At 38.7% G+C, this 27,810-nt stretch overlaps 4 protein-coding genes across 4 annotated transcripts; 2 read left to right on the top strand and 2 right to left on the bottom strand.

The window, feature by feature from the left end:
- The first annotated feature begins 2,474 nt into the window (after positions 1–2,474).
- LOC145895065 (uncharacterized) lies at positions 2,475–4,928 on the top strand. The gene is made up of 5 exons (XM_082983815.1): positions 2,475–2,900; positions 3,102–3,281; positions 3,631–3,762; positions 4,037–4,151; positions 4,597–4,928. Exons 1-5 carry the CDS (start codon positions 2,626–2,628, stop codon positions 4,846–4,848), a joined length of 954 nt encoding a protein of 317 aa, XP_082839941.1. The 5' UTR covers positions 2,475–2,625; the 3' UTR covers positions 4,849–4,928.
- A 1,178-nt stretch (positions 4,929–6,106) lies between these two features.
- Positions 6,107–8,610, top strand: LOC145894799 (uncharacterized). The gene is made up of 5 exons (XM_082983444.1): positions 6,107–6,420; positions 6,622–6,801; positions 7,162–7,293; positions 7,810–7,924; positions 8,359–8,610. The coding sequence occupies exons 1-5, from the start codon at positions 6,146–6,148 to the stop codon at positions 8,608–8,610; spliced, it is 954 nt and encodes a 317-aa protein (XP_082839570.1). The 5' UTR covers positions 6,107–6,145.
- A 169-nt stretch (positions 8,611–8,779) lies between these two features.
- LOC145894800 (uncharacterized) lies at positions 8,780–11,056 on the bottom strand. Its single transcript, XM_082983445.1, has 7 exons — positions 10,917–11,056; positions 10,401–10,624; positions 10,117–10,238; positions 9,898–9,967; positions 9,563–9,714; positions 9,148–9,295; positions 8,780–8,979 (listed from the first exon to the last, which is right to left on the bottom strand). The coding sequence occupies exons 1-7, from the start codon at positions 10,976–10,978 to the stop codon at positions 8,879–8,881; spliced, it is 879 nt and encodes a 292-aa protein (XP_082839571.1). The 5' UTR covers positions 10,979–11,056; the 3' UTR covers positions 8,780–8,878.
- A 7,530-nt stretch (positions 11,057–18,586) lies between these two features.
- Positions 18,587–25,691, bottom strand: LOC145894726 (twisted gastrulation protein homolog 1-B-like). Its single transcript, XM_082983372.1, has 3 exons — positions 25,370–25,691; positions 19,425–19,637; positions 18,587–19,178 (listed from the first exon to the last, which is right to left on the bottom strand). The coding sequence occupies exons 1-3, from the start codon at positions 25,626–25,628 to the stop codon at positions 18,880–18,882; spliced, it is 771 nt and encodes a 256-aa protein (XP_082839498.1). The 5' UTR covers positions 25,629–25,691; the 3' UTR covers positions 18,587–18,879.
- Between the last annotated feature and the right edge of the window lie 2,119 nt (positions 25,692–27,810).

The following is a 27,810-nucleotide window of genomic DNA, read 5'->3' as shown; positions in this document are numbered from 1 at the left end:
GATGCAAATTGCCTAAGAAATGTAAGTTTGTTGACTAATATTAGCATTGCTTTATAAACAAAAGTTTTTACACAAAAAAACATATATATATACATACATTATAAATATATAAAAATATATATATATTACACATATGTGGCTCCCTGAGCTTAACTTAAAATCGAATACCAAAACATAAAATAAGGTGAAAAAAGTTTCACAACTATTTATTTTCAAACAACATTCATGGAAACATTAATTTTCAAGCTTTATTCAGCTTTCTTGAAAGACAAATATATTTTGCTTAGAAATCACCTTCAGTTTATGTAAAAACAACACAAAAGGAAAATTATAACGTGGAAAAGGGGAAGACTCACTCCTGTTTGAATCCCACTCTATTGTACTTGTACAGCTAACCATTTTTTAAATGATAGACAAAAATTATTATATGCATTTCCTAATGACCAATATCGCGTAAGGACTGCTTTACACTGAGCTTACCACTGATCAAAACAAGTTTCTTCTGACAACTTCCTATGAGTGTCCAACATAAAAATTGAAACAATTTGACTCGCAAAACATGTGAGGGTAACTTTCCCCGCCAAGCTAGAACAAGTACAACGTCTTGTTTGTTTGAAATCAACCTGTGACACGACAGCAAAACCGATACTTGTCTTCAAATTCTTTTTGGAAATACTTTTCATTGTCACAATTAAAACATCCTGGCGTAAAGTTTACTTGATATTTACATTATCACGCATGAACGCGCAAATCACTCAACAGTCGGTGACGTTGAAAAGAATTGTGACATCACTACCATTGTTGATGGGCGTTGTCTCTTTTTGGCGACAAAAGGTTAAAAACACTCCTAATCGCCTACCCTGCGAAAGAAATAAATACTTCAGACAACGACTCTGCTTGTCAAATATGTGTACGTTATGCGATCTTGTTTGTAGGTTTTGTCACATTGCTAAAGTTTGAACACAGAAACATGCACGATCGAGTTAGATTTTTAACTTTGAATAAGACGGTGATCGGTATCTGTCTGATTTGGTTGTTATAACCGGTTGGTCGGTCTGCTGGTATTGCAACATGCCTAGCAATTAACAAATAAGTCTGCTCACAATTTAGTAGCATGTTGAAGAACACGCATAAAGCAGACTTGGTTTCAGTTGTAGTAGCAATAACAGCCGAACCTATTGAACGAGCGCTGCAACCTTCATGGTTTCATTTCTGTCCATGGCATTTATTTACGACAATTATTTTTCATTTGCTTATTTGTCTTTATGATAACAAAATACGATAGCATGATACAATCAGCGTTGTCCACTGTAGACTGGCCAATTTTTGCCCGCAATCTATTTTCGCCTTTTTTGGCCCGCGTATTTTAATCTAGGCAACGACACAAAAGTTTGTAAATATCTCTCTGTGTTATGTGTGTCAAGGCATTGTTTTTTTATCACAAGGACTATTTACCATTAAATGCATTTTTTTCGTTGTCCATTTTAGCAATTCCATATACATACGTGTAATCGAGATTTTCATAGTAACTCTGACCCGCGGGATAAACTTATGGTTTGTAATGACTGCAGTCATGGCGGCAATAAAGTTAGACCACACTGCAATAAACCTTAAGGCCCGTTTACACTACAGACGATTCCGTGTTTGTTTTATTGTGCGCGCGTGCTGAGTTGTGCTGGGATGGGATGTGCCGGTCTGTGCTAGGATGTGCTCGCTTTTGCTCGATGAGCATAAATTCGGGCACAGTTGGGCACATTTCGGCACACATTGATGCGAAAGTGCAGCGCGACTGCCTAAAAATAGAGGACATATATTATTTTAGTTGTGGTTGTGTGATGTGACCGCGTTTGACATGTGAGCGATTTTTTTGAGCGTATGAAATGGTGCCGTAGCTGCATTACAAAGCGGTATGTGGAATGGCGTCTCAGCGGGATGCTGCTGTGGAAAACCATTGTCCTGGTTCAATTATACCATCTTTGTTTTCAGAATCTGTGGTGTTTGGTTCAATAAACTGTAGTGTTACCTTGCGTCGTAAAAAATTATGTAAAACAGTACATGTCTTAACTATGTAAAACAGTACATGCCCTTTGTTCATAAATATCTACAGCCAATAGAAACAACTTCAATTTGTACTTATAATATCGCTGGCGAGGCAGAGAAATGCAAGGCAAGAGTGACATCCTTAAAAAATTATCAACGTAACTTGTCACTTGCACTTGTCGTGCTCGACTATTCCACTAGTGTAAACACCGTGTGTGCCAGACTGTGCTGTGCCGTGCCAAACTGTGTTCGTGTGTAAACGGGCCTTTACTGACTGTAGTCTGCCGGTCTGCCGTAATAATTATGACCCCGATCAAAAAAATCGGTCATGCGGAACAAGCTCTTATATCACAATAGTTCGCCAGGTTTTTTTTTGTTCGTTGTAGTTATTTCCTGTACGGATTGGTCAACAAAGTTTGTTTTAATGTGAAATTTCACCTGATACAGATATGTTTTAAATACACATAGCAGTTGAAATTTATTTCAAGGATGTACAACTTTGCTGTGCATAAAATCTGTTAATCTATATATTATTTAGATAAATAAACAGCAGGGAGGAGCAAGTTCAACAATCGTTTAGTTACCATGTACGGCGAAATGGGGACGATAATAGTGGATTTGGAGCTGGACAGCGACGATACCGAAGTTGCAAACGAATACGCAAGATCTGGACTGTTTATTTCGCCAGAAACGCCAACTTTAAATGAACCCACTGAACTTCACGTTGTAGCTGGCAAGAAACGGCGATTAAAAGATTCTTCCGTGTACCACCTCCTGCCAGATGAACCACCTTTTATATGTCCTCATCCAAGCTGTTCTGTAAACACAAACACTCGGCTGCAGCTTAGAAGACATTATAGGTAAATTGTGCTTCTGACATTTGTGTTGTCAGATACTTTGAAATATTAAAAACCTAACTATATCGTCAAAGCGTATATTTTTTCAATTCTGTGGTTTTATGCAGGAAAAACACTAAATTTGTAACCACTAAATATATTTATAGAATTTTGCGTCACTTGTGGTAAGTTTTATAATCCAAGGTTATGTCGTTTGATTTTTAGGGTGCATATGGAGAAAAAACATGTTTGTCAGTATTGCAAACACAAGTTTCTTTACCTAAAAGACAAGAGAACACACGAAAGAATTCACACTGGAGAAAGACCTTTTGTTTGTCATGTTTGCCAAAAAGGTTTCACCCAAAAATGCACTTTATCGAATCACCTCATCACACACAACAAATCGTAAGATTAATTTATAACCCAACCCAGTGGTTCTCAAACTTTTTAGTGTGCGACGCATTGGGAAAGATTCAACACACTTGCGATGCACATAAATCCATCAAGATTTTTTTTTCCCTTGCTTACAATTGTCAGGCACAGAAAGCAGACTTAACTTGGTTATTTTGTTTACATTGCACGCAATTTGAGAACCACTGGCCCAATTTCTTCTTTTCATAATCATTTATTATGTTTTTTTTTGCTATGTTATTAGGTTTTTCAACAGTTAATACTTTATTGTGTATTCCATATAATATTTTGTGTTGACGGTGGTATTGGATAATGGTTTGACAGTTTGTGTGGTTGTTTTCAGAAATAAAGAAGTGTGTGATTTATGTGGAAAAGCGTATTTGTACAAGAAAAGTTTGGCTCAACACAAGAAAGAGAAACACGCTCATGAGCCAAAAATATACCTGTGCAAATACTGTGGGAAGAAGTACACTGGGTAAGAAATGTTTTTTTTTTCTAAAACTGTTTCATATTTTGATATGTGTGATATATATGCAAATAGGTTGACCTCCTCAAAAAATATAGCAAATTCCAAAGAATGGATCAAGCCAATAATAGATTTTAAGTTCCTGTATTCTAGGATATGACCATCAGTAGAAAATAACCACTTTGTTACTCGTTTCTATTGTGGATTTGCTATTTCTGTTATTTTTGTTGTTGCGCAAATATCGTCACCAAAAATATCACATATATTTTACTGTATGATACAGGAGGTCTGGTTTTTGCACTCATCTCCGTAAATGTACGAAGGCAGGTCAAATCTTTCACAAGTGCGATACATGTGGAAGAACATACCAACAACCAGAAGTCCTTCAAAAACACAAGGTTGGTACTTCCAAAGTCACAAATGTGTACAAGCTAGTTTCCACACAGCAATGCAATGCCATGTATGTTGGGTTGACATCTTATTTATTTTGGTGTTTACAGTTGTAAAATTTAACAGTTGTTTAACCTATGAAATATGACCTTATCAATCAATTTCACCTAAGAAACTTGTGTTGGATATCCCTTAGATCAGCGGTGCAAAATGCATCACTGGCATGCACATCAAAAAGTGGCAGGAGTAAGATGTTATATTTAGTGTGTATACTGTCACAACATATAGGCTTCTATCATTTGAATTGCACTAAACATATCCAAGTGTTTTTAAGGCATTGAAAATATTATTTTTGTCATGCGTTGTTGTAAAAATGTATTTATTCAGACAAATACAACGTTGCCAGTCACTGTACAAGCAAATTGAATTGATTTGTACACTTCTAATTTTCAGTTAACTTGCACCGGAAGGATCTATCAGTGTGGAGTGTGCGACCGTACTCTTACCACAGAAAACAACCTCAGTAGACACATGCTTCAAAAGCATGGAATTAACTACACTGACTGCATTCAAGTGCATGTGGAAGGAACTGTTCAGAACAATAAGCCCTGTGTGCCGATATCAGCGTTACAACCTCCACTTGAAAGTGACCAAACTTCAACCAGCAATATTGCCGAAATGTTTTGTGTTGAAGTGACCGATTAACGTTTACATGCAAAGCATAGATATCGACAGAGTATCATTTTTCAATACCTTATGTTTTTGTCTAGTATGGGAATAAATCAGCACACTAGTATTTTTTTGTCATCTTTTTGAAAATATACGAATAGTCAAAGACAATACTAGTGCTGAGAGATGCCAGGTTTCAATGGCAATATGAAACAAGTTTTGAAAGGAAAATGGCTTTGAGGCAGTGAAGTTGGACCAAGTTCATTCCACTTGCATGATTATGCATTATGAAGAAGAAAATCTAGGTAAAAAAATTTAACAGCAGAATAAAGTAATCGAGATTTTTTATGGTAACACTGACCCACAGGAAAAATTATGGTTTGTAATGACTGGCGATAAAATAAAGTTGGGCCACACTGCAATAAACCTTGAGCTCTGCACGGAAAATACTACTACACCGGGTCACAAAGTTTTTTCCAAACTTGATCCACATATAAATATGTGTAAAACAGAAATCTGTGCGAATTTTAATGATTAGGCGTGAACAAGGCCACAGCCTGTTATTTTTGTTTATAAATAACAGTTGAAATACTACACGAAATCGTAGCTTTAATATTCGCACAGATTTCTATGTTACGTAGGCTTATATGTGGATCATGTTTGGAAAAAACTTTGTGACCCGGTGTAAAAGTATCTTCCGCTCTGCACAGTGCACACCAGACGCTGTTGACGGTTGCGGCCGGCGATGCGTAGCCGTCGCGAATTTTTCCCGCGCTTTTTAAAGCGCCAATGGGATTCACACCAGCAGTGCGGTTGGCGTCAACGCGATAAAACATTTCAAGATCTAAAATACCTTGAGCGTCTTTGTGTCGTAAAAACGTTGATGGAAACTTCGTTTAGTTTTATTATAAGACAATGAACTTAATAATCTGTATAATATTTATGAACGGAGCGTTTACTCACGACTTATATATTACTTGGTTCGCTTTTACTGTAAGGGCACTAAATGACTATGTTAGTAAAACGGATCTACAATATTTCGTTAAAGAAACGGTTTTACAAAGTCCAAAAAAATAACCGAACAAGCTCGTATATCACAATAGTTTGCCAGGTTTTATATTTGTTGTAGTTATTTCCTGAAGGATTGTTTAACAAAGTTTGTTTTAATATGAAATTTCACCTAACCAATACAGATATGTTTCAAATACACATAGCAGTTGAAATTTATTTCAAGGATGTACAACTTTGCTGTGCATAAAATCTGTTATTCAATATATTATTTAGATAAAAATAAACAGCAGGGAGGAGCAAGTTTAACAATTGTTCAGCTACCATGTACGGCGAAATGGAGACGATAACAGTGGATTTGGAGCTGGACAGCGACGATTCTCAAGTTGCAAACGAATATGCAAGATCTGGACTGTTTATTTCACCAGAAACGCCAACTTTAAACAAACCAAAAGAATCTCATGTTGTAGCTGGTAAAACGCGGCGATTAAAAGATTCTTCCGTGCACCACCTCCTGCCAGATGAACCACCTTTCCTATGTCCTCATCCAAGCTGTTCTGTAAACACCAACACTTGGCTGCAGCTTAGAAGACATTATAGGTAAATTGTGCTTCTGTCATTTGTGTTTTCAGAACTTTGAACTATTGAAAACCTAACTATATCAACAAATCATATATTTTGTTAATTCTGTGGTTTTATGCAGGAAAAACACTAAATTTTTGACCACTAAATATATTTGTAGAATTTTGCATCGCTTGTGGTAAGTTTTATAATTCAAGGTTTATGTCGTTTGATTTTTAGGGTGCATAAGGAGAAAAAACATGTTTGTCAGTATTGCAAACACAAGTTTCTTTACCTGAAAGACAAGAGAACACACGAAAGAATTCACACTGGAGAAAGACCTTTTGTTTGTCATGTTTGCCAAAAAGGTTTCACCCAGAAATGCACTTTATCAAATCACCTCATCACACACAATAAATCGTAAGATTAATTTACAACCCAACCAAGTGGTTCTCAAACTTTTTGGTGTGCAACGTATTGGAAAGAATTTAACTTACTTGCTATACACTAATTATAAATCCACCAAGACCATTTTTTTTTCCACGCTTACAATTATCAGTCACAGAAAGCAGACTTAACTAGGTTAATTTGTTTATATTGCTACATGGGCACACAATTTGAGAACCATCGGCCGAATTTTTTCTTTTTATAATCATTTATTATGTTTTTTTTTTCTTGCTATGTTATTAGGTTTTTCGACAGTTTGTTGTCTTTATCATATATCTTGTTCTGAAGATGGTATCGGGTAATAGCTTTGACAGTTTGTGTGGTTATTTCTAGAAATAAAGAAGTGTGCGATGTATGTGGAAAAGAGTATGTGTACAAGAAAAGTTTAGCTCAACACAAAAAAGAGAAACATGCTCATGAGTCAAAAATATTCCTGTGCAAATACTGTGGGAAGAAGTACACTGGGTAAGAAATGTTTTTTTTTTCTAAAACTGTTTCATATCTGGATATTTGTAACATTTATGCAAATAGGTTGACCTTAAAAGATTTGGCAAAACCACCAATTCCCATAGAATCAATTAAGCCTATAATAGATTTTAAGTTTTTATATTCAAAGCTATATGACCATCAGTAAAAAATTCCCGCTTTGTTACTCATTTCTATTGTGGATTTGCTATTTCTGTTATTTTTGTTGTTGCACAAATTTTGTCACCAAAAATATCACCCATGAGTGATTTCATGCGAAATCACCCAACCCATAAAGCATGACCTTTTTGGATTTTGCCCAAAATTGGTACACTTGCCAAAGCCCAAACACTTGCACTTTGTTTTGAACCATGTACTTTTCGATATACCATACTTTTAAGTTATAGCCTTATTGCCACTAGATGGCGATAGATATATTTAATATCTCAGCCATTTCTGGATGGATTTCTACAATTGTTTCTAAAACTTTAACATGTATTCTACTGCATGTTACAGGAGGGCTAGTTTTGCCCTGCATCTCCGTAAATGTACGAAGGCAGGTCAAATCTTTCACAAGTGTGATTCATGTGAAAGAACATTCCAACAACCAGAAGTCCTTCAAAAACACAAGGTTTGTATATCCGAACTCACAAATGTGTAGAAGCTAGTTTCCGCACTACAATGCAATGTCATGTATGTTGGGTAGACATCTTGTTTATTTTGGTATTTACAGTTGTAAAATTTCACAGTTGTTTAACCTACGAAATATGATCTTATCAATGAATTACACCTAATAACCTTTATAGTTTGTGTTGGATATCCCTTAGGCCAGGGGTGCAAAATAAATCGCTGACATGCAAAATTTGGCATTCACTTGGAAAAATGGATGCCATATTGGCATTTATCATTTCAATTGCACTAAACATTGTGTTTTTAAGGCTCTTGAAAATATTATTTTTGTCATGGGTTTTTGTAAAAATGTCTCTATTCAGACAAATGCATGCATCGTTGCCAAGGTCACTGTACAAATCGAATTGGACTGATTTGTACACTTCTAATTTTCAGTTAACTTGCACCGGAAGGTTCTATCAGTGTGGAGTGTGCGACCGTAATCTTACAACAGAAAACAACCTCGGTAAGCACATGCTTCAAAAGCATGGAATTAACTACACTGACTGCATTCAAGTGCATGTGGAAGGAACTGTTCAGAACAATAAGCCCTGTGTGCCGATATCAGCAGTACAACCTCCACTTGAAAGTGACCAAACTTCAACCAGCAATACTGCTGAAATGTTTTGTGCTGAAGTGACCGATTAACGTATACATGCAAAGCGTCGATATCAGCAGTGTATCATTTTTCAATACCTTATGTTTTTGTTTAGTATGGGAAAAAATCAGCACACTGGTATAACAATTGTGAGTTCCCAATATTGTTGAAATAACAAATAAATTTATGTGTGTTCTTTTTAACTATTGGTCGGTGCTAACTGGAAACCCTTGAACATATTATCACCAGGCTATTTATCATTTATTTCTTAGGTCAAAAAATATACAGAATAGAACATAACATAAAATCAAGCATTCTTTATCTTGGAAAAATTTCTTCAAAAACTTTTATCATTTGTGAAAATAGGCCAGATCCTGGTGCTTGTGAATTTTGGTGATCTTTCAAAACTCCAGACCTCCCTGCAATATGTTTGATGAAAACTGGTTGTTAAACAGACATTATTCCGCCATATTAAATGTCAAAGAAAGTGGTTTTAAAACAGCTTTTCTACAGGTATCCATAAAGGTTTGGCAAAATGATTTAGACACATATTTCTATCTAACAAAAAAAACAACAAAGTGACTTACAATTGGAAGACTCTGGGGCGTTGTCGAGTGTCCCATCACTTTTTCTGTGCTCTACCACTGTGTGGCACTGTCCATCAGCTGACTCGTAAATTATTGTGGTTTCTTCATTTCCTTGTGAATCTCGTTTGGTAACTCGCTGTTCTGAACTCTGCAAAAATTTAACCACTTCATACTATTCAAAAAAAACATTACATTTGTTATGTTTTGTTCTGAAATGATTGGAAATATATATAGTTATATTGGGAACTAGCCAAATTTTTGACATGTAACATCATGTCACTTTGTTTATTTTGAGTTGGTATTCCCACAGTAATAAAACCAATTAAAAAATATTACCACTACACATTCGAAATTCAATGAGACTGGCTAGTACTGTCTGGTTGGTTGGTTTTAAAACCTAGAATAAAAGGCTTACACCATCACTTCTTCGAATGGTTGATCTTGATTCTTGCATTCCATGAAAAACAAAATGACCTTGTCTTCCAAAGGGCACTGGGGCATGACGTGAAGCAGAAGGCTGATCAAGGATCAAATCCAGGCCTTTATCCATAACTTCTTCATCAAGATCTGCAATGTTATTGAACAAATTTCCTTAACCAGAGATACTCACTACCACAAGGGTACAAGTCCAACAATCTTACAATTATACCTCTAGTAATTTGACTACTACCAATTCAATTAAAAGGCCGGTAACTAAACAATAAATAAAAATACTTGAAAGTTAAACAGAATGTAAAAATTTCAACCAACCTTTGTCTTCTTTAGGTACAACTTCTTCAAGAAAAGGTGCAAAAAATGATTGCCCAAAAAAGTCTTGTAGCTAGCAACAATCATAGATAAATGCAACTTGATTGTAAGGTGTTAACATATTATGCATTTCAATAGTAAGTTCAATTATTGAAAAATAAAAGATTAAAAACATATAGTAAATAGAGAAAACAGCCCAAAGGCAAACGGAAAGTTACGAACCAAGGAGTTAAACTTTTCCGGTGGTTGCCTTGGCAATATGTCATGTGTATTTGGAGTATCAGGATTTTTTTTCAAAACCTGATCACGCAGTGAAGGCTCTTGAACTGGTGGCAGTGACTGATCTATAAAATTGGGTGCCAGAAGATAAATAGTAAGCTTTTGCATAGATTACAATGTGATCCATCATATATGCGTTTGTGTATACTTATAACATGCCTGATAAAGGAAAGTTTCGTAACCAATAGAATATGTTCAGAAAGCAATATTTCTACCAATACACGTACCAGGAGTAAACTGGTTTGGTCCAAATGAGGGAAAATGGTTTGCACCAAACCCTTTCATAAACTGATCCATAATGGAGAACAGATCATCATGGAAACCATCTACACCAAACCTATACAGTCTTCCTTGTTTGTCTCGGTCGTTGTTAAACCAATCATCATTGAATTGTGACTCATCACCGCTATGCTCATCACTAAAGAAATTGTCTTCATCTTCATTTGGATCTCTATGGATAAAATAGTGTAAAGTTTAGGACATTTAAATTTTTAATTGGAGATGTCATATGCAGCGGTTACATCTCAAACTTGATGGGAGATTGGAGCGAAAAAATAAAAAAACATTCACTAATCCGTTTAATCGGTAGTCGTCAAAAAATACTCCGCGCAAATTACAAACTTTCCGATCTGGAGCTCGCTAGTTAGCCTACTTAAAAATGCATGCCATGGCCCATGTGATGCCACAAGTCTACTGGGAGTTATTTTGAACAATGTACACAAACCAATGTTTTTTTCAATTACCTTTGCCAATCACTATTTCGCCCGTTTGGATAAAAGCCTCCAAAAAAGTCATGAAAACGCATTGTTTATTAAATAACGCTAATCAAAACAACACACTACAGTCTTTCTTGAATGTTATTGTTCTGACACCACCCTCATTCTGGCAGAATTCTGGCAGAATAATTTTGCAAATTTGCCACATTTTTGAAGGTACAACAGGCATTTACTCAAAAATTGGTTTCTTTTGGATTAGAATCAAATTACAGAGATAAGCAAGCAGTTCAAACCTCAAAAAACATTTAAACAAATTTTTTCGCAGCTGTATCAATCAAAAAAATCGCGAATTAAAAAAATCGCCTGGTTTTGCGATTCAGAATAATGGCGGCATGCAAAAAACTTCCCTAATACAAAGAATTCTGCTCGGCGTTCTTGCAATAGGTGCCAATATTGACCAACATCACGAGAACGGAAATTTAATGCTCTACCACATGCAATTAACAAATTTGAAATTAAGGTGCCGGATGACCTTAAAATCGCCCATCGAAGACGACCCGCTTTTTTGCGAATCAGCAGCATAATGGCGTATTGTCGGCATGCGAAAAACTTCCCTATTAAAACAATTCTGCTCGGCGTTCTTGCAATAGGTGCCAATATTGACCAACATCACGAGAACGGAAATTTAATGCTCTACCACATGCAATTAACAAATTTGAAATTAAGGTGCCGGATGACCTTCAAATCGCCCATCGAAGACGACCCGCTTTTTTGCGAATCAGCAGCATAATGGCGTATTGTCGGCATGCGAAAAACTTCCCTATTAAAACAATTCTGCTCGGCGTTCTTGCAATAGGTGCCAATATTGACCAACATCACGAGAACGGAAATTTAATGCTCTACCACATGCAATTAACAAATTTGAAATTAAGGTGCCGGATGACCTTCAAATCGCCCATCGAAGACGACCCGCTTTTTTGCGAATCAGCAGCATAATGGCGTATTGTCGGCATGCGAAAAACTTCCCTATTAAAACAATTCTGCTCGGCGTTCTTGCAATAGGTGCCAATATTGACCAACATCACGAGAACGGAAATTTAATGCTCTACCACATGCAATTAACAAATTTGAAATTAAGGTGCCGGATGACCTTCAAATCGCCCATCGAAGACGACCCGCTCTTTTGCGAATCAGCAGCATAATGGCGTATTGTCGGCATGCGAAAAACGTCCCTATTAAAACAATTCTGCTCGGCGTTCTTGCAATAGGTGCCAATATTGACCAACATCACGAGAACGGAAATTTAATGCTCTACCACATGCAATTAACAAATTTGAAATTAAGGTGCCGGATGACCTTAAAATCGCCCATCGAAGACTCGCCCATTTTTTGCGAATCAGCAGCATAATGGCGTATTGTCGGCATGCGAAAAACTTCCCTATTAAAACAATTCTGCTCGGCGTTCTTGCAATAGGTGCCAATATTGACCAACATCACGAGAACGGAAATTTAATGCTCTACCACATGCAATTAACAAATTTGAAATTAAGGTGCCGGATGACCTTCAAATCGCCCATCGAAGACTCGCCCATTTTTTGCGAATCAGCAGCATAATGGCGTATTGTCGGCATGCGAAAAACTTCCCTATTAAAACAATTCTGCTCGGCGTTCTTGCAATAGGTGCCAATATTGACCAACATCACGAGAACGGAAATTTAATGCTCTACCACATGCAATTAACAAATTTGAAATTAAGGTGCCGGATGACCTTCAAATCGCCCATCGAAGACGACCCGCTCTTTTGCGAATCAGCAGCATAATGGCGTAATGTCGGCATGCGAAAAACGTCCCTATTTAAACAATTCTGCTCGGCGTTCTTGCAATAGGTGCCAATATTGACCAACATCACGAGAACGGAAATTTAATGCTCTACCACATGCAATTAACAAATTTGAAATTAAGGTGCCGGATGACCTTCAAATCGCCCATCGAAGACGACCCGCTTTTTTGCGAATCAGCAGCATAATGGCGTAATGTCGGCATGCGAAAAACTTCCCTATTAAAACAATTCTGCTCGGCGTTCTTGCAATAGGTGCCAATATTGACCAACATCACGGGAACGGAAATTTAATGCTCTACCACATGCAATTAACAAATTTGAAATTAAGGTGCCGGATGACCTTCAAATCGCCCATCGAAGACGACCCGCTTTTTTGCGAATCAGCAGCATAATGGCGTAATGTCGGCATGCGAAAAACTTCCCTATTAAAACAATTCTGCTCGGCGTTCTTGCAATAGGTGCCAATATTGACCAACATCACGAGAACGGAAATTTAATGCTCTACCACATGCAATTAACAAATTTGAAATTAAGGTGCCGGATGACCTTCAAATCGCCCATCGAAGACGACCCGCTTTTTTGCGAATCAGCAGCATAATGGCGTAATGTCGGCATGCCAAAAACTTCCCTATTAAAACAATTCTGCTCGGCGTTCTTGCAATAGGTGCCAATATTGACCAACATCACGAGAACGGAAATTTAATGCTCTACCACATGCAATTAACAAATTTGAAATTAAGGTGCCGGATGACCTTCAAATCGCCCATCGAAGACGACCCGCTTTTTTGCGAATCAGCAGCATAATGGCGTATTGTCGGCATGCGAAAAACTTCCCTATTAAAACAATTCTGCTCGGCGTTCTTGCAATAGGTGCCAATATTGACCAACATCACGAGAACGGAAATTTAATGCTCTACCACATGCAATTAACAAATTTGAAATTAAGGTGCCGGATGACCTTCAAATCGCCCATCGAAGACGACCCGCTTTTTTGCGAATCAGCAGCATAATGGCGTATTGTCGGCATGCGAAAAACTTCCCTATTAAAACAATTCTGCTCGGCGTTCTTGCAATAGGTGCCAATATTGACCAAATTTGACCATATTGACCAATAAGCCTTCTAAATTTATAACTTTAGCAGTATGCAAGTACAACATGTGTTCAATCATGTACATTTGCACAAATCAGCAAACTTGGCAATAATACACAACTTTATTTGTAAAAAATTGTATTTGTTGACTTCCGGGGCCGGGCCACGTAGCAGCCTTCGACATGCTACAAAATATTGATTTGCGGACTGCAGTTTGTACACCCTTGGTGTAAACAAATACAAAACATTTTTGCTACATGTTTAGATGATGGATTGCTTTCTACATTTCTTTTTCATGTGCTCTTTGGATAAAATGGCAACAAATTTTAGAGATATGTGACATATATAACGCTAAATACTATTTTTTCTAATACACACAAACATATGTATTTACTGTTTATCCTGTGACATGTGTTGCATAATTGATTTCTGTGACAAAATACTGTAAAAAAAATATGCTCTATTTTCTGTGCAGGTCGTATTCAGTTCGAAAAAAAAGGAAAAGTTGAATTGTGATGGTTACTTTTGAGGAAAAAGAAAATTGAAAATGTAGTAAATTCCTGCAAATGTGTCATTGGTAGGGGAGTCAGGAGATAATAGGAGAGGGGTTAATAAAATTTTCATGTTAGGTACCACGAATCCATACGAGTTGATAAACCCTTCGGTATCTGAGATCAAATCCTAATAGAATGCAACAGTACAGTCAAACGATAACGCGTGAAATATGTCCACATCAAAGTCATTGCGTCATAAGGGACAAACAGAAAGAAAGGCAATCTTCGACCAAAACGAATTTCAAGGCCAGGACCAAACTTTATTTTATCAAAATAGGACTAAAGACCGCATGTCAGCAATTCTATTAAAATAGTTTTGCCCGCGGGGAATGCCCGTCTTGTACTCCTGCGTCATAGAGAGTCTCAGTTTCGTCACAAGGCAACCGGTGATGCATTGGGGTCAATTTTCTGTTTAATGAGCAAGAAGTCACGTGGTGTAGCCAGGGCGATTTTCAGCGTGTTTGGTGCAGTTTTAGTGCAAATTTTTGCTCTTCTCAGTCAGTCAGACGTTTGGTGAAGGGTGCTGTGAAAAGTTTAGTTGAAAAACCACCAAATGTTCAAGGGGATGAAGCACAAAATTGAATCTTTTATTGGCACCTATTGCAAGAACGCCGAGCAGAATTGTTTTAATAGGGAAGTTTTTCGCATGCCGACAATACGCCATTATGCTGCTGATTCGCAAAAAAGCGGGTCGTCTTCGATGGGCGATTTGAAGGTCATCCGGCACCTTAATTTCAAATTTGTTAATTGCATGTGGTAGAGCATTAAATTTCCGTTCTCGTGATGTTGGTCAATATTGGCACCTATTGCAAGAACGCCGAGCAGAATTGTTTTAATAGGGAAGTTTTTCGCATGCCGACAATACGCCATTATGCTGCTGATTCGCAAAAAAGCGGGTCGTCTTCGATGGGCGATTTGAAGGTCATCCGGCACCTTAATTTCAAATTTGTTAATTGCATGTGGTAGAGCATTAAATTTCCGTTCTCGTGATGTTGGTCAATATTGGCACCTATTGCAAGAACGCCGAGCAGAATTGTTTTAATAGGGAAGTTTTTCGCATGCCGACAATACGCCATTATGCTGCTGATTCGCAAAAAAGCGGGTCGTCTTCGATGGGCGATTTGAAGGTCATCCGGCACCTTAATTTCAAATTTGTTAATTGCATGTGGTAGAGCATTAAATTTCCGTTCTCGTGATGTTGGTCAATATTGGCACCTATTGCAAGAACGCCGAGCAGAATTGTTTTAATAGGGAAGTTTTTCGCATGCCGACAATACGCCATTATGCTGCTGATTCGCAAAAAAGCGGGTCGTCTTCGATGGGCGATTTGAAGGTCATCCGGCACCTTAATTTCAAATTTGTTAATTGCATGTGGTAGAGCATTAAATTTCCGTTCTCGTGATGTTGGTCAATATTGGCACCTATTGCAAGAACGCCGAGCAGAATTGTTTTAATAGGGAAGTTTTTCGCATGCCGACAATACGCCATTATGCTGCTGATTCGCAAAAAAGCGGGTCGTCTTCGATGGGCGATTTGAAGGTCATCCGGCACCTTAATTTCAAATTTGTTAATTGCATGTGGTAGAGCATTAAATTTCCGTTCTCGTGATGTTGGTCAATATTGGCACCTATTGCAAGAACGCCGAGCAGAATTGTTTTAATAGGGAAGTTTTTCGCATGCCGACAATACGCCATTATGCTGCTGATTCGCAAAAAAGCGGGTCGTCTTCGATGGGCGATTTGAAGGTCATCCGGCACCTTAATTTCAAATTTGTTAATTGCATGTGGTAGAGCATTAAATTTCCGTTCTCGTGATGTTGGTCAATATTGGCACCTATTGCAAGAACGCCGAGCAGAATTGTTTTAATAGGGAAGTTTTTCGCATGCCGACAATACGCCATTATGCTGCTGATTCGCAAAAAAGCGGGTCGTCTTCGATGGGCGATTTGAAGGTCATCCGGCACCTTAATTTCAAATTTGTTAATTGCATGTGGTAGAGCATTAAATTTCCGTTCTCGTGATGTTGGTCAATATTGGCACCTATTGCAAGAACGCCGAGCAGAATTGTTTTAATAGGGAAGTTTTTCGCATGCCGACAATACGCCATTATGCTGCTGATTCGCAAAAAAGCGGGTCGTCTTCGATGGGCGATTTGAAGGTCATCCGGCACCTTAATTTCAAATTTGTTAATTGCATGTGGTAGAGCATTAAATTTCCGTTCTCGTGATGTTGGTCAATATTGGCACCTATTGCAAGAACGCCGAGCAGAATTGTTTTAATAGGGAAGTTTTTCGCATGCCGACAATACGCCATTATGCTGCTGATTCGCAAAAAAGCGGGTCGTCTTCGATGGGCGATTTGAAGGTCATCCGGCACCTTAATTTCAAATTTGTTAATTGCATGTGGTAGAGCATTAAATTTCCGTTCTCGTGATGTTGGTCAATATTGGCACCTATTGCAAGAACGCCGAGCAGAATTGTTTTAATAGGGAAGTTTTTCGCATGCCGACAATACGCCATTATGCTGCTGATTCGCAAAAAAGCGGGTCGTCTTCGATGGGCGATTTGAAGGTCATCCGGCACCTTAATTTCAAATTTGTTAATTGCATGTGGTAGAGCATTAAATTTCCGTTCTCGTGATGTTGGTCAATATTGGCACCTATTGCAAGAACGCCGAGCAGAATTGTTTTAATAGGGAAGTTTTTCGCATGCCGACAATACGCCATTATGCTGCTGATTCGCAAAAAAGCGGGTCGTCTTCGATGGGCGATTTGAAGGTCATCCGGCACCTTAATTTCAAATTTGTTAATTGCATGTGGTAGAGCATTAAATTTCCGTTCTCGTGATGTTGGTCAATATTGGCACCTATTGCAAGAACGCCGAGCAGAATTGTTTTAATAGGGAAGTTTTTCGCATGCCGACAATACGCCATTATGCTGCTGATTCGCAAAAAAGCGGGTCGTCTTCGATGGGCGATTTGAAGGTCATCCGGCACCTTAATTTCAAATTTGTTAATTGCATGTGGTAGAGCATTAAATTTCCGTTCTCGTGATGTTGGTCAATATTGGCACCTATTGCAAGAACGCCGAGCAGAATTGTTTTAATAGGGAAGTTTTTCGCATGCCGACAATACGCCATTATGCTGCTGATTCGCAAAAAAGCGGGTCGTCTTCGATGGGCGATTTGAAGGTCATCCGGCACCTTAATTTCAAATTTGTTAATTGCATGTGGTAGAGCATTAAATTTCCGTTCTCGTGATGTTGGTCAATATTGGCACCTATTGCAAGAACGCCGAGCAGAATTGTTTTAATAGGGAAGTTTTTCGCATGCCGACAATACGCCATTATGCTGCTGATTCGCAAAAAAGCGGGTCGTCTTCGATGGGCGATTTGAAGGTCATCCGGCACCTTAATTTCAAATTTGTTAATTGCATGTGGTAGAGCATTAAATTTCCGTTCTCGTGATGTTGGTCAATATTGGCACCTATTGCAAGAACGCCGAGCAGAATTGTTTTATTAGGGAAGTTTTTTGCATGCCGCCATTATGCTGAATCGCAAAACCAGGCGATTTTTTTAATTCGCAATTTTTTTGATTGATACAGCTGCGAAAAAATTTGTTTAAATGTTTTTTGAGGTTTGAACTGATTGCTTATCTCTGTAATTTGATTCTAATCCAAAAGAAACCAATTTTTTGAGTAAATGCCTGTTGTACCTTCCAAAATGTGGCAAATTTGCAAAATTATTCTGCCAGAATTCTGCCAGAATGAGGGTGGTGTTCTGACGCAACGCACCTTAACTGTCACGGTCTACTGATCATACAAAAGTTCATCCGATTTATGCTTTCGGCGCAGGAAAAAAAGGTATGATAACCCTGGATAACCCATCACTGAAAGCGGGAATTTTAAGTTATGAAATCATTGCTAGAAATATGTTTTTGATTTATCTTTTCATCAATAGTAATTAAAAAGCGCGCAAAAAAATTAAACCAGTGCATGGTTCTTGACCTTTTTGCACTTGGTATAACGTTAAGCCTTTGCGGGCGATGTTTTTTAAATCAAAACTAAAATGTAATGTACATAACATAATAATGAAGACAGCACTTCGGGCTAGACGAAATCCATAGCAATAACATCTAGAGAACGGTGTAGGCCCATCACCAACGCATTTTTGCACATCCAAGTTCGGCATCTATCGCTTTCAGCAGAAAAATGAATTTTAACGGCTTTTATTCTGTTTTAAATACTCGCAAGATAGAAAAGAAAACGCAAGGAACAATGTAGAAAAAGCATCTCAAAAAAATACACAACATGAAACTAATTCAAGGCGAGTACAAATGTTACCAACACTTAAAGCTCGGCGCAGCTCAAAGCAATCTTCATCGTTTTTTTGCATTGCGCTCTGGATTTTTAAATATCAAAATATTGACTTTCGCAATTGCAGCGGGACTGCTTGAAAGTAAAAAAAAACATAGCTGGCGCCAAATTGCAGTTAAAAGCAGTAAAATCAAATTTACTGCATGCATTCCGTACAATTAGGGTACATATTGCCATAGTTAAGGCAGCTGGCGCCAGCGCACTCGCAACAACCGTTGTGAAACCATCGATATGAAGAAGCACCCATCTGATCGCAGCTCTGGACGCACTGATGAAGAGACAGGCATTGGTCGAAGTACGTTACTGAGCATAGCGTGGTCGTGTCGCGACGCAAGTCGTATTCGTAGGAGTTGCGCAATACCATCTGCACGTCGTTCCAGTAAGACTGCGATGTAAAATCTGCTCTCGACTCTTTGCGTACAGTTTCTTCGTGTTCTAATATAGAGAAATTTATTTGTAACTTAATCAAAAAAATTGCAGAAATAAAAATACATTTTAGAGCCGAATTTGGTTTATTCCTTGGCAAGAACCAGTTTTTGAATTACGTTCAAACCATGCGTGTAGTTTTCTTCGTACACCCTCAAATGAAATACGCCATGCTTTAAAATTAATCGTTGTCCACTGTAGGAAATGGAGAGCCCAAAGTGTTTGTTTGTTTGGCGAAAACAATGCAAAATTCACCTTGTCTTGAGTTATGGCCATGTCTGTAGAGATGGCGGTGCCTGTGAGCGGCCAACTCTTCTACAATTGGAAACCGCAAGATGGTGTAACGGAGCTTCGGGCGTTGTCGGTCGGTGTACGATTGGAAAAGCTCGGGTATCGGATTATCAAGGACGGCCACAGTGCTGGTAATGGTTGGAATATCGGCCGTGTAATTCGAAGTCTTCCGCAGACCTGTATGTTAACAATGAAGTAAATTTATTAAACTTATTCGTATTCACGTAGAATGACGTGGGTATTTTGCTAAAGGGAATAATGACATAACCCACAGGAGCACGAAGGCCAATTTTTGTTCAATATTGTCAGTAGCTTTTCAGTAAACGTATTTTCCTATTCCAAGTGTTACATGCAGGTTTGTCCGATACTTTCATAAAATAACATTGTCCAACGGATACACAATTGCTTTCCTTCGAACAAAGCAAATGGCTTAAAAGCCCGTCTTTTAATAAATGTTTCCGTAACGTCTGTTTACATTGTTTGCGCCTTTCACTTACGCTGTTGACGAAACAAATTTGCGACTGTCAGAAAAAATACAATCTTTTTTTTAAACAAAAGGTGTATATTTGTTGTTTTTCACCAGAAGAATGACAGATTCATAATTCATTATGATACCTGGTGGTCAAAGACTTATTTTCAGCTATCATTGACTTTCCGCACCCACCATACTTTTTCAGCAGTGTTACATAAATCAGTATAGGTGACGATAACGACTTAGCATTGGTTCCGATTCGATAATACCTTATGTGGTATCGACTCCGAGCCGATATTATCGGACCTTAAAGCACGTATATATTCTTTGCATTGTTTTATGTAATTTGACATACTTCAAAATAAGGCTTTTCCCTCTCTTGACGTATAGAGCGAAAGGTTTTATCCTTACCTAGAAACTTAGCGAAGCCAGCGATCGATCAAACTGAAACGTGAGGCAACTAATGCTTGTTTGTGGCATCGTTAATGTACCCTGGAAAGACCATTATATTACCCCAGTCCTTCAAAACCCTAGAACGTGGGTGGTTTTGGACAACTAGAGATGTGGGGACGTCCCTTTGTTTGCGTAAGCATTACCGCGTGCCGATCAGTCATCACTCTGTCAAATTGACACGAAACCTCCAATCTTAATACAGAGAAGGTTTTTTAACCACCGCATATTATTGGTCAACCGCGTCTCACGTTTAAAAAACAGGCAAGAAGACTTTCACTAGCGAGAAGTGAACTGACTAAAAATGTTCCGAGACATAAACTAAAACTTTTTAGAAAGGAATATGCAGTTATCATTATTCTTGAACACATACAATCACGATTGGTCCTTAAATTATGCATAGCAACCTGAAAAATATCCTCTACTGTATATATCAGCAATGTTTTGGATAAAACTTATAGTGCGGGTTCTTGAGAAACCGGTGACTTGACGGCTGACCGGTAGTCAGTGTCGTTTCAACAATGATAGATGGGCATCACCTGTTAGCGCATGTCACATAGAAAAACAACCAAACAACCCCTAAAACAAGTTTGAGGAGACGTTTCGAGGTGACGATAGACTTTACTGGCGCTATGTTTGGTTTCGGTTATAGGAGAAAAAACACCTCACACTATAAAACAACTATATTCCATAGCTATGGTGTGAATCATTCTTTTGTGACAAGGGAAGCCACCACGGCATATAGTGAAGGAGTTTTGAACCTTTTGAGTGAAAACCCATAGCAGATCAATATGGAAGGAACGGCCCGAGAGTATGGGATAAAACAACGCCCGATTCGACATCAAACACTACAGGGAGGCCATAAATTGCTCGTTTACTATTTGTACAATCGACGCAACGCCATTGCTCAACCACTGCGGTTCGGCAATGTTTAACTTGGCCCGCCGGGATTCGAGGCAATGTTTACCGAAGAATTATCTCCTGTTTTCTGCGTTTTGCTCACGGCGGAAATGCCGCAATTTACATGTTCGTCAAGGTCGTTTTGAGTCCAATCATAGTATTTTTGGAGTGTGCCATATTTGACTTATCAAATAAGAAAAACACCCTTATCGTTAATAATCCTAAAATTGCCCGTCAGTGAGTTCACCAAACGTAAAGCAAATGAACGCTTACTTTGAATAGGTAGTAATTCATAGGTGGGTATAGATAAGATCTAAAACTAACGTGCATTGCGTTCTATTCGATTGTTTAGCCATGAATCTCATGAACGCCATTAAAACAACATTTAGCATTAACCACCCTGAGCATCAGTTTGCCCCGGGCTGTAACAACGAAATGGAATTTTGCAAGACAATATGCAAGTTCTAATAGCGTTTAAGAAATACAGAAAACGTTTAGTTTAACTGGGAGGTATGCTTGTGCACGTGCTTTATGAATGGCAATTCATCATTTATTTTTATTGTGACAATTGCACCTGATAAACCACATCAATATGCTACTTCTCCCGAAAAACAACCCACAAGAAGGACCAACACGCTACACGTTCAACTTCCACCGTCATGTGTAAAGTTTTTCATCTGCAAGACCGCCGCCATCACGCAGTACTGTCATTATGTTGAATAAGGAGACGACGCTGTTAAACACAGGTTGTAGAATTAGAAAATTACTAAGCAGCGGAAAAAGATGGAAGCTATCACGCACGAAATCTTTGTGGGTCGAGTGACTGTTGATTCAGGCCGGTTGCTGGTTGACACAGGTGCGTTCCAAAACATGTCACAAACGTTTCAAACAGGCGAATTGGACAAGCTGCCGCAACAAGATAACATCGCCTAGCCCACACACCCCTTGCTGAGTTGTTACGTGACAAATTCGTAATTACAGCAACGTTTTGCAGAATTCCACAACCATTGAATGACCAAAGACCAAGCCACTGTTGAACGAAATTATTTAAAAGGGAATTGTGCACCTTGTATGGCAATAGTGCTATTGTAAAAATTGTTTGTTTAATCGTGATGTCATAATCAGCCTTTTTTACACAACTTGAGTGCTGATAAATTCGTCCCATGCAGTAGTTAAATTGCATCTGTATTTACTGAAGTATAAACACTCTTTTGCGAAAACGTTGGGGTTGTAGCAACGTTAATTAAAACGAATAATGCGTAGGGATTGGTTAACAACAGATCAAACGAAAAAACGTCATTTGGCAACAATTGCAAATCCTGTAGCGGTTGCATGACGAACTTATTGACTTCAAGCACAGTGGATAGACCTAATAACGGCTTAGAGACTCGAACAGACGCGTCGATAAGATTATAGGGTGGTGGGCGGAGTAAATACCACCCAGGTATCGCTTATCGCTGAATAAAATGTCGCCTAGACCTGCCGGAGGCCTTAAGCTGCGCGATAATTGCGGCTCAAGTTGCGCAAAAGGCTGCGAATTATTGTTAGTGCAGGTGTCTGTGCATCAGGCGACGGCCAATTTTATCGTCACACCTGCTTGGTTTGACCCTCGCTTATAAGGATTTGTCCCAGATAGCAGTGGAATGTCTTTGCATCTTTGAACATGCCCGCTATAGAACAATTCTAAAAATTTAACTCGTCTTGCGAACTTCCTAGATGCAAATTTACGGTTCGTTTACTCAGTTTAGTGAATGCTTAAACTTGATTGTAATATAAGTAATACGTCATTTCCCCAATTTCTAAAAAAAAATTCTAAAATTCTGAGGGCGCTATACTTAAATGCCACTTAGAAACAAATGATAAATTTATCGTTTATTCGATCGTTTTTAAATATCGGATGGAAAGATTGTTTTTCGAAATTCTACCGTCTTAATATCCAGTGTTTGTAAAACCATGTATTATTTCCTAATTCGTCAGCTCACCGGCCGCAAGAACAACGACAACTTCGTTGTTGACCAGCGGCGTTGAATAATGACCTTGAAATGTAAGGGGTGCGAATTCAGACGTTATCTGTTCAATCTATACCTGTTTACCACACGAAAGGGGTATTGCGGAGGAACGTGGGGATTTGGGGCCCACAGCAGACAGCTTCAGAATATCTCGGCTTTCCTCTAACGATCAGAAGGATTAGAGTTCGATAGCGCTTAAATCCTTTTTTGCCATGGACCAAAGGCGGTGTTAAATGATGCGTAAATGGTGTACAGGTTTTATATGGGCATGGAATGCAACGTAATAAAGTTCGTCCTATTAAAGGTCACAAAATGGCGAGTTTTTTGCAGTTGGGTTTTCGTACAAAGAACTCGGTGTAAGTTTTGAAAGTGTGCGGGTGTACATTGTTTGTGTAAATCGTCCCAGCGTCGCGCGTTGACCTTTTAGCAAATGTCAATCCCCTAAAGTTCGCGAACCCGCCACCCCCCTTTAAGAGAAGCGAGATCCCAGCAAAATAACCAGACATCAAATAGATCGGAGACATCAAAAAAGATTCAGGCCCTTGTTAAAAAATAAAAAAAATCAGTTGAAACCCTTCCCTTGCTTTAACAACACAGGCTAATCCGCGAAAAATCAACATGCAGCTTGGTGTGTACACGCCAAACCTAATTACAGTCTGTACTGGGCTGGTGAGTGGCGTCCGCTGCCGGAAAACCCGTCTGCTCGAACTGCAAGCGCTTGTCTACCCTGATTGATTTCAAACAATTGGCAGTGAGTGACAACCTTTTCTTGTACGTTTAAGCCTTGCGTCCGCTGTTTTTAACTCGTACATCACTCGCCTAAGTACAAAACTTCTGCGCGGAGGTCTGACTGGTTCCCGAAAGCTTTGATGTATTGGCCAAATATATTTGACGTTCGTGTTTTTCTTGCGTGATAGACACCATCCGGTGTGAGACATACTTGCGCGAAATTTTACACTTGAGCTGCTATTCAAACTCCATGTATTAAAAATGCACTAAAGTTTATGGCAGGCCAACAAATTTGTCACATGGTTTGAACCACCCTGAAGAAATTTTGTCGCAAACAAAAACCTAAAATTGTCAAACAACTTGTAGTGCATTTTCCTCATTGTATTTCGTTATGTGAAGTATTTTAAACTTCTACCAAATTCAACCACAAATCCGTTAAAAACAACCACCCAGGTTGCACTCAACGAGATGAAATGGTTACACTATATGGTGTAACAATAGCGTTTGTGATGTCACAATAAATGTCTGTACTATTAACTGCCAGCTACTACGAAGGAACGGGGGCTTCGTGTAGAGCAGGGCGGATTTGGATATAACCGTAGACCGCGCCATTCAAGCGCTGTGGATTTGATCTGGCGGACAAAAGATTTTGCGCTTTTATGGGAAAGCAGTGGCGCGCCGAGCGAAATGTGGCAAGTGATGCTTGTTTTGCCTTGCGTTGTTGGTACGGCCTGGCTTTGGTGCACCAAGTTCATACAAAACCTTTCATACAAGATAATAAATACTGTACATCGTTTTCTCCAACACGACTCTTGTACAGCGTTGTCGTTGCTGCTACTTTTCATAATATGATAGGGCGCCTGGCAAAAAAAATTACGTAGATTGCAATGAGCCAAATCAGGGTACTACGAGATCTCGGCATATGGCAGATGAAAAGTGGATTGAAAAAAAACCTGCGCTAATTTTTGTGCAAGAAGCTCAGTTATATTGAAAATTACATTAAGCCTGGCACCAACACCAGCGCAGAACAATAATGTGTTTGGATAAAACCTTACATACTATATATACATATATTTATGAAAGGCTTCAAAAAACTCATACATGATTTTGAATAACCCTTCTCATGTTTTTGGACAACCAATCTTTCTGAATTGATCCAAAACTCGGAAGATAATACCAGAACATAATTTCAAAAACAACCCAAACAGTTTCATAAATAAAATATACCCGCATTAAAAGATAAGCTGGACATGCAAACACTCACATTACTGTGATGTAAACACTTTTTTGGAATGTCTCGTGCGTGGTTCATATACCATACATATCGGCTAGGTTACACGATCACTTACCCACGCAATCGCAGCACCTCCTGTAGAGATCTCCCAGGCAGACTGCGCAATCAGCACAGCAAGAGCAATTGACTGAAGGGTTGCAAGAACACGAACCTTCGACCAAGCAATAGCTCACAATGGAAGCACAGGTGGCTTTGTCACAGGTGTGGTGCTCCTCGGGGTGCGAATGTATTTCGTCGTTCGTAGAATTGCTTTCCTCGGCGCCATATAGGAGGACAAGAAATATTACAGACAACAAAATGCTGAATGACTTCATTTCGTGGAAGTGTTACTGAAGAAAGGATGTTAAAAACCTATGGGGTTCTTCCTATCCAAACAAATATCTGTAAACATAAATTAGCCATTTCTTCTATCCGGTAATCACGTTTTAGCACTTATCCCGGCTCAAAAACGCTTCAACCCGCATTGGCGAACCAGCGGGAAGCTGAAGGCCTTTGAATAAGGGCGCTCCTATATACCCGCCGGAACACAACAAACACAAATTACGTGTCGCCCACCCAAACGACGGTGACAGCCAGACTGACGTCCGGCATACAAGTGCCAAAATGTTTGTAAACCCGGCGAAACCATGCGCGAAACCTTTTCGAAAGCGAAACGACTCCCGGAAAAGTTTGGGCACGGGCTTAAGGCTAATTGCCGTCGACAGGGCAAGCACTTCCTTGCTGACATTCGGCTGAATTCAACCGCTAAGCGAAGACTTGGTTAATAGCATACATCAAATGCATTTTTTTCCTTTTTTAGTAGAATGTTACAGTATGATATCCTGGAGATTTCACCTCAATGTTTCCAGACATGTAACCAACGTGAATGGCGGCTCATCTGGCTTCATTAATTGCTTGTAGTAATGTTCGAAAAAAAAATGAATACGATTACAATTTTATCTGCTTCTTAGACGATTTTTCTTATAAAACACCTTTAAAACATGACGACAAAGAAATATTTCCGTCGATAATTACAAAGTTTCTGACAATCTGTATGCCCCGACTTCGTCCACCTGTAACCATATCATAACTAATAGTGACTAAACGTATAATCGCCAGTCTCGCTCGGCATGATTCCTTACGCAAACAGAACTACTCACAAAAGCAAATAGGTTACAGGTCAGCATCAGATAAAAAATGTACAGTTCACCTCGACCACCTCACAACCATATCAAATGAGGGCATGAAAACTAAGCTGATAGTTAAACACCTGTCCATTAATCTAATTACAATTTGACATCCCGTATTGAAAATGTAAAAAAAATACTTGCCGAAGCTTACAGATACAGCAAGATCGACAAACCATTGCAAGTATGACACAATAATCTCCTTTCATTACATAACCATTCGAGGCAGAAGGAACGACTCACTCTCTCTGCCTGCTATGTCTCACTATGGCAAGCATCTGCCGGGCAAATAAAGTCGTAAGCTCGTAAAACGCGTGAAGCGGGAGAAAAAGTACGCGATAACAAACACACGGCGCACTCACACGTACGCCCTTTCAAGCGTGAAGCGCAATAATAAATTCCCTGTGAGGAAATAATCGCCGATTGTCACTTGAGGAATGCTACAATAACAAATGACAATTCATCGGTTCAGCTTCATTAACTTTGAGATGGCCAAAGTCGATGACGTTTTGTGCATAGAAAACACAAGTTGGTTTTGTGTAAAGGCAAGTGGTTTTGTTTTCCAAGCGAACTTGTGTAAGTGCCGGTTTTGCCTTCAAAACGAGTTTTTTCTGATATTGGGCGACTTGCCGTGACACACAAAGTTCCTGTTAGGTGTTCGGCATCTGTGATTATAAAAACTTAACTACGTATAAATTGGCATCAAGTCCTCCAAAAAAATCTTTTTCAAGGGCACAACGTGAACTATAATAGGTAGGATTGTGGTTTACGTTCGGGTTTAGGCTTTCGACAGTAATGATAATCTCACAAACATAGAGTACGAAGTCAATTGTTTTCCAAGCTCCCTTTCCGGCTATCCGCTAATTACCTTGAACAAATATTTGTCCAAACCCCGATTAAAGGCAAACTGTAAACATTTATTGGCGCCACTGATGGAACAAAACGACCAAACATTGCTTAATTGTGTGCCTAAGTCTTAGGGGTATCTGCTAGGATAACAGAACAAGTGGTACGGGTAGTTTAAACTTAAAATTAATGCTATTGTGTGCATAAGCAATATAATCCTTTTTGTTAGAAGCAAAATCTTGTTTTAATACTTCGCTCCAAGTAAAATTATGGGTGAAAAATTGTATTTATGTTAAAAAATGTTTTGTTTGTGAAACCAAAAAACAAGTGATAAAAAGGCGTTTAACTTTATATTCTTATTTCCTCTCTGTAATTTATAATATCACTAATCCGGAGTTTCGAAAAAGGTCGATTAACCACTCGGCGATTTTAAATTTATTTTAAATGGCATGCAAATGTGTCAAAATCGTTAATAACGATGTGC

This window comes from Ascidia mentula, chromosome 3, assembly GCF_947561715.1.
Source record: "Ascidia mentula chromosome 3, kaAscMent1.1, whole genome shotgun sequence".
NCBI lineage: Eukaryota > Metazoa > Chordata > Ascidiacea > Phlebobranchia > Ascidiidae > Ascidia > Ascidia mentula.
Note: the sequence above shows the minus strand (reverse complement) of the source record. Positions and strands in the feature narration are given on the sequence as shown.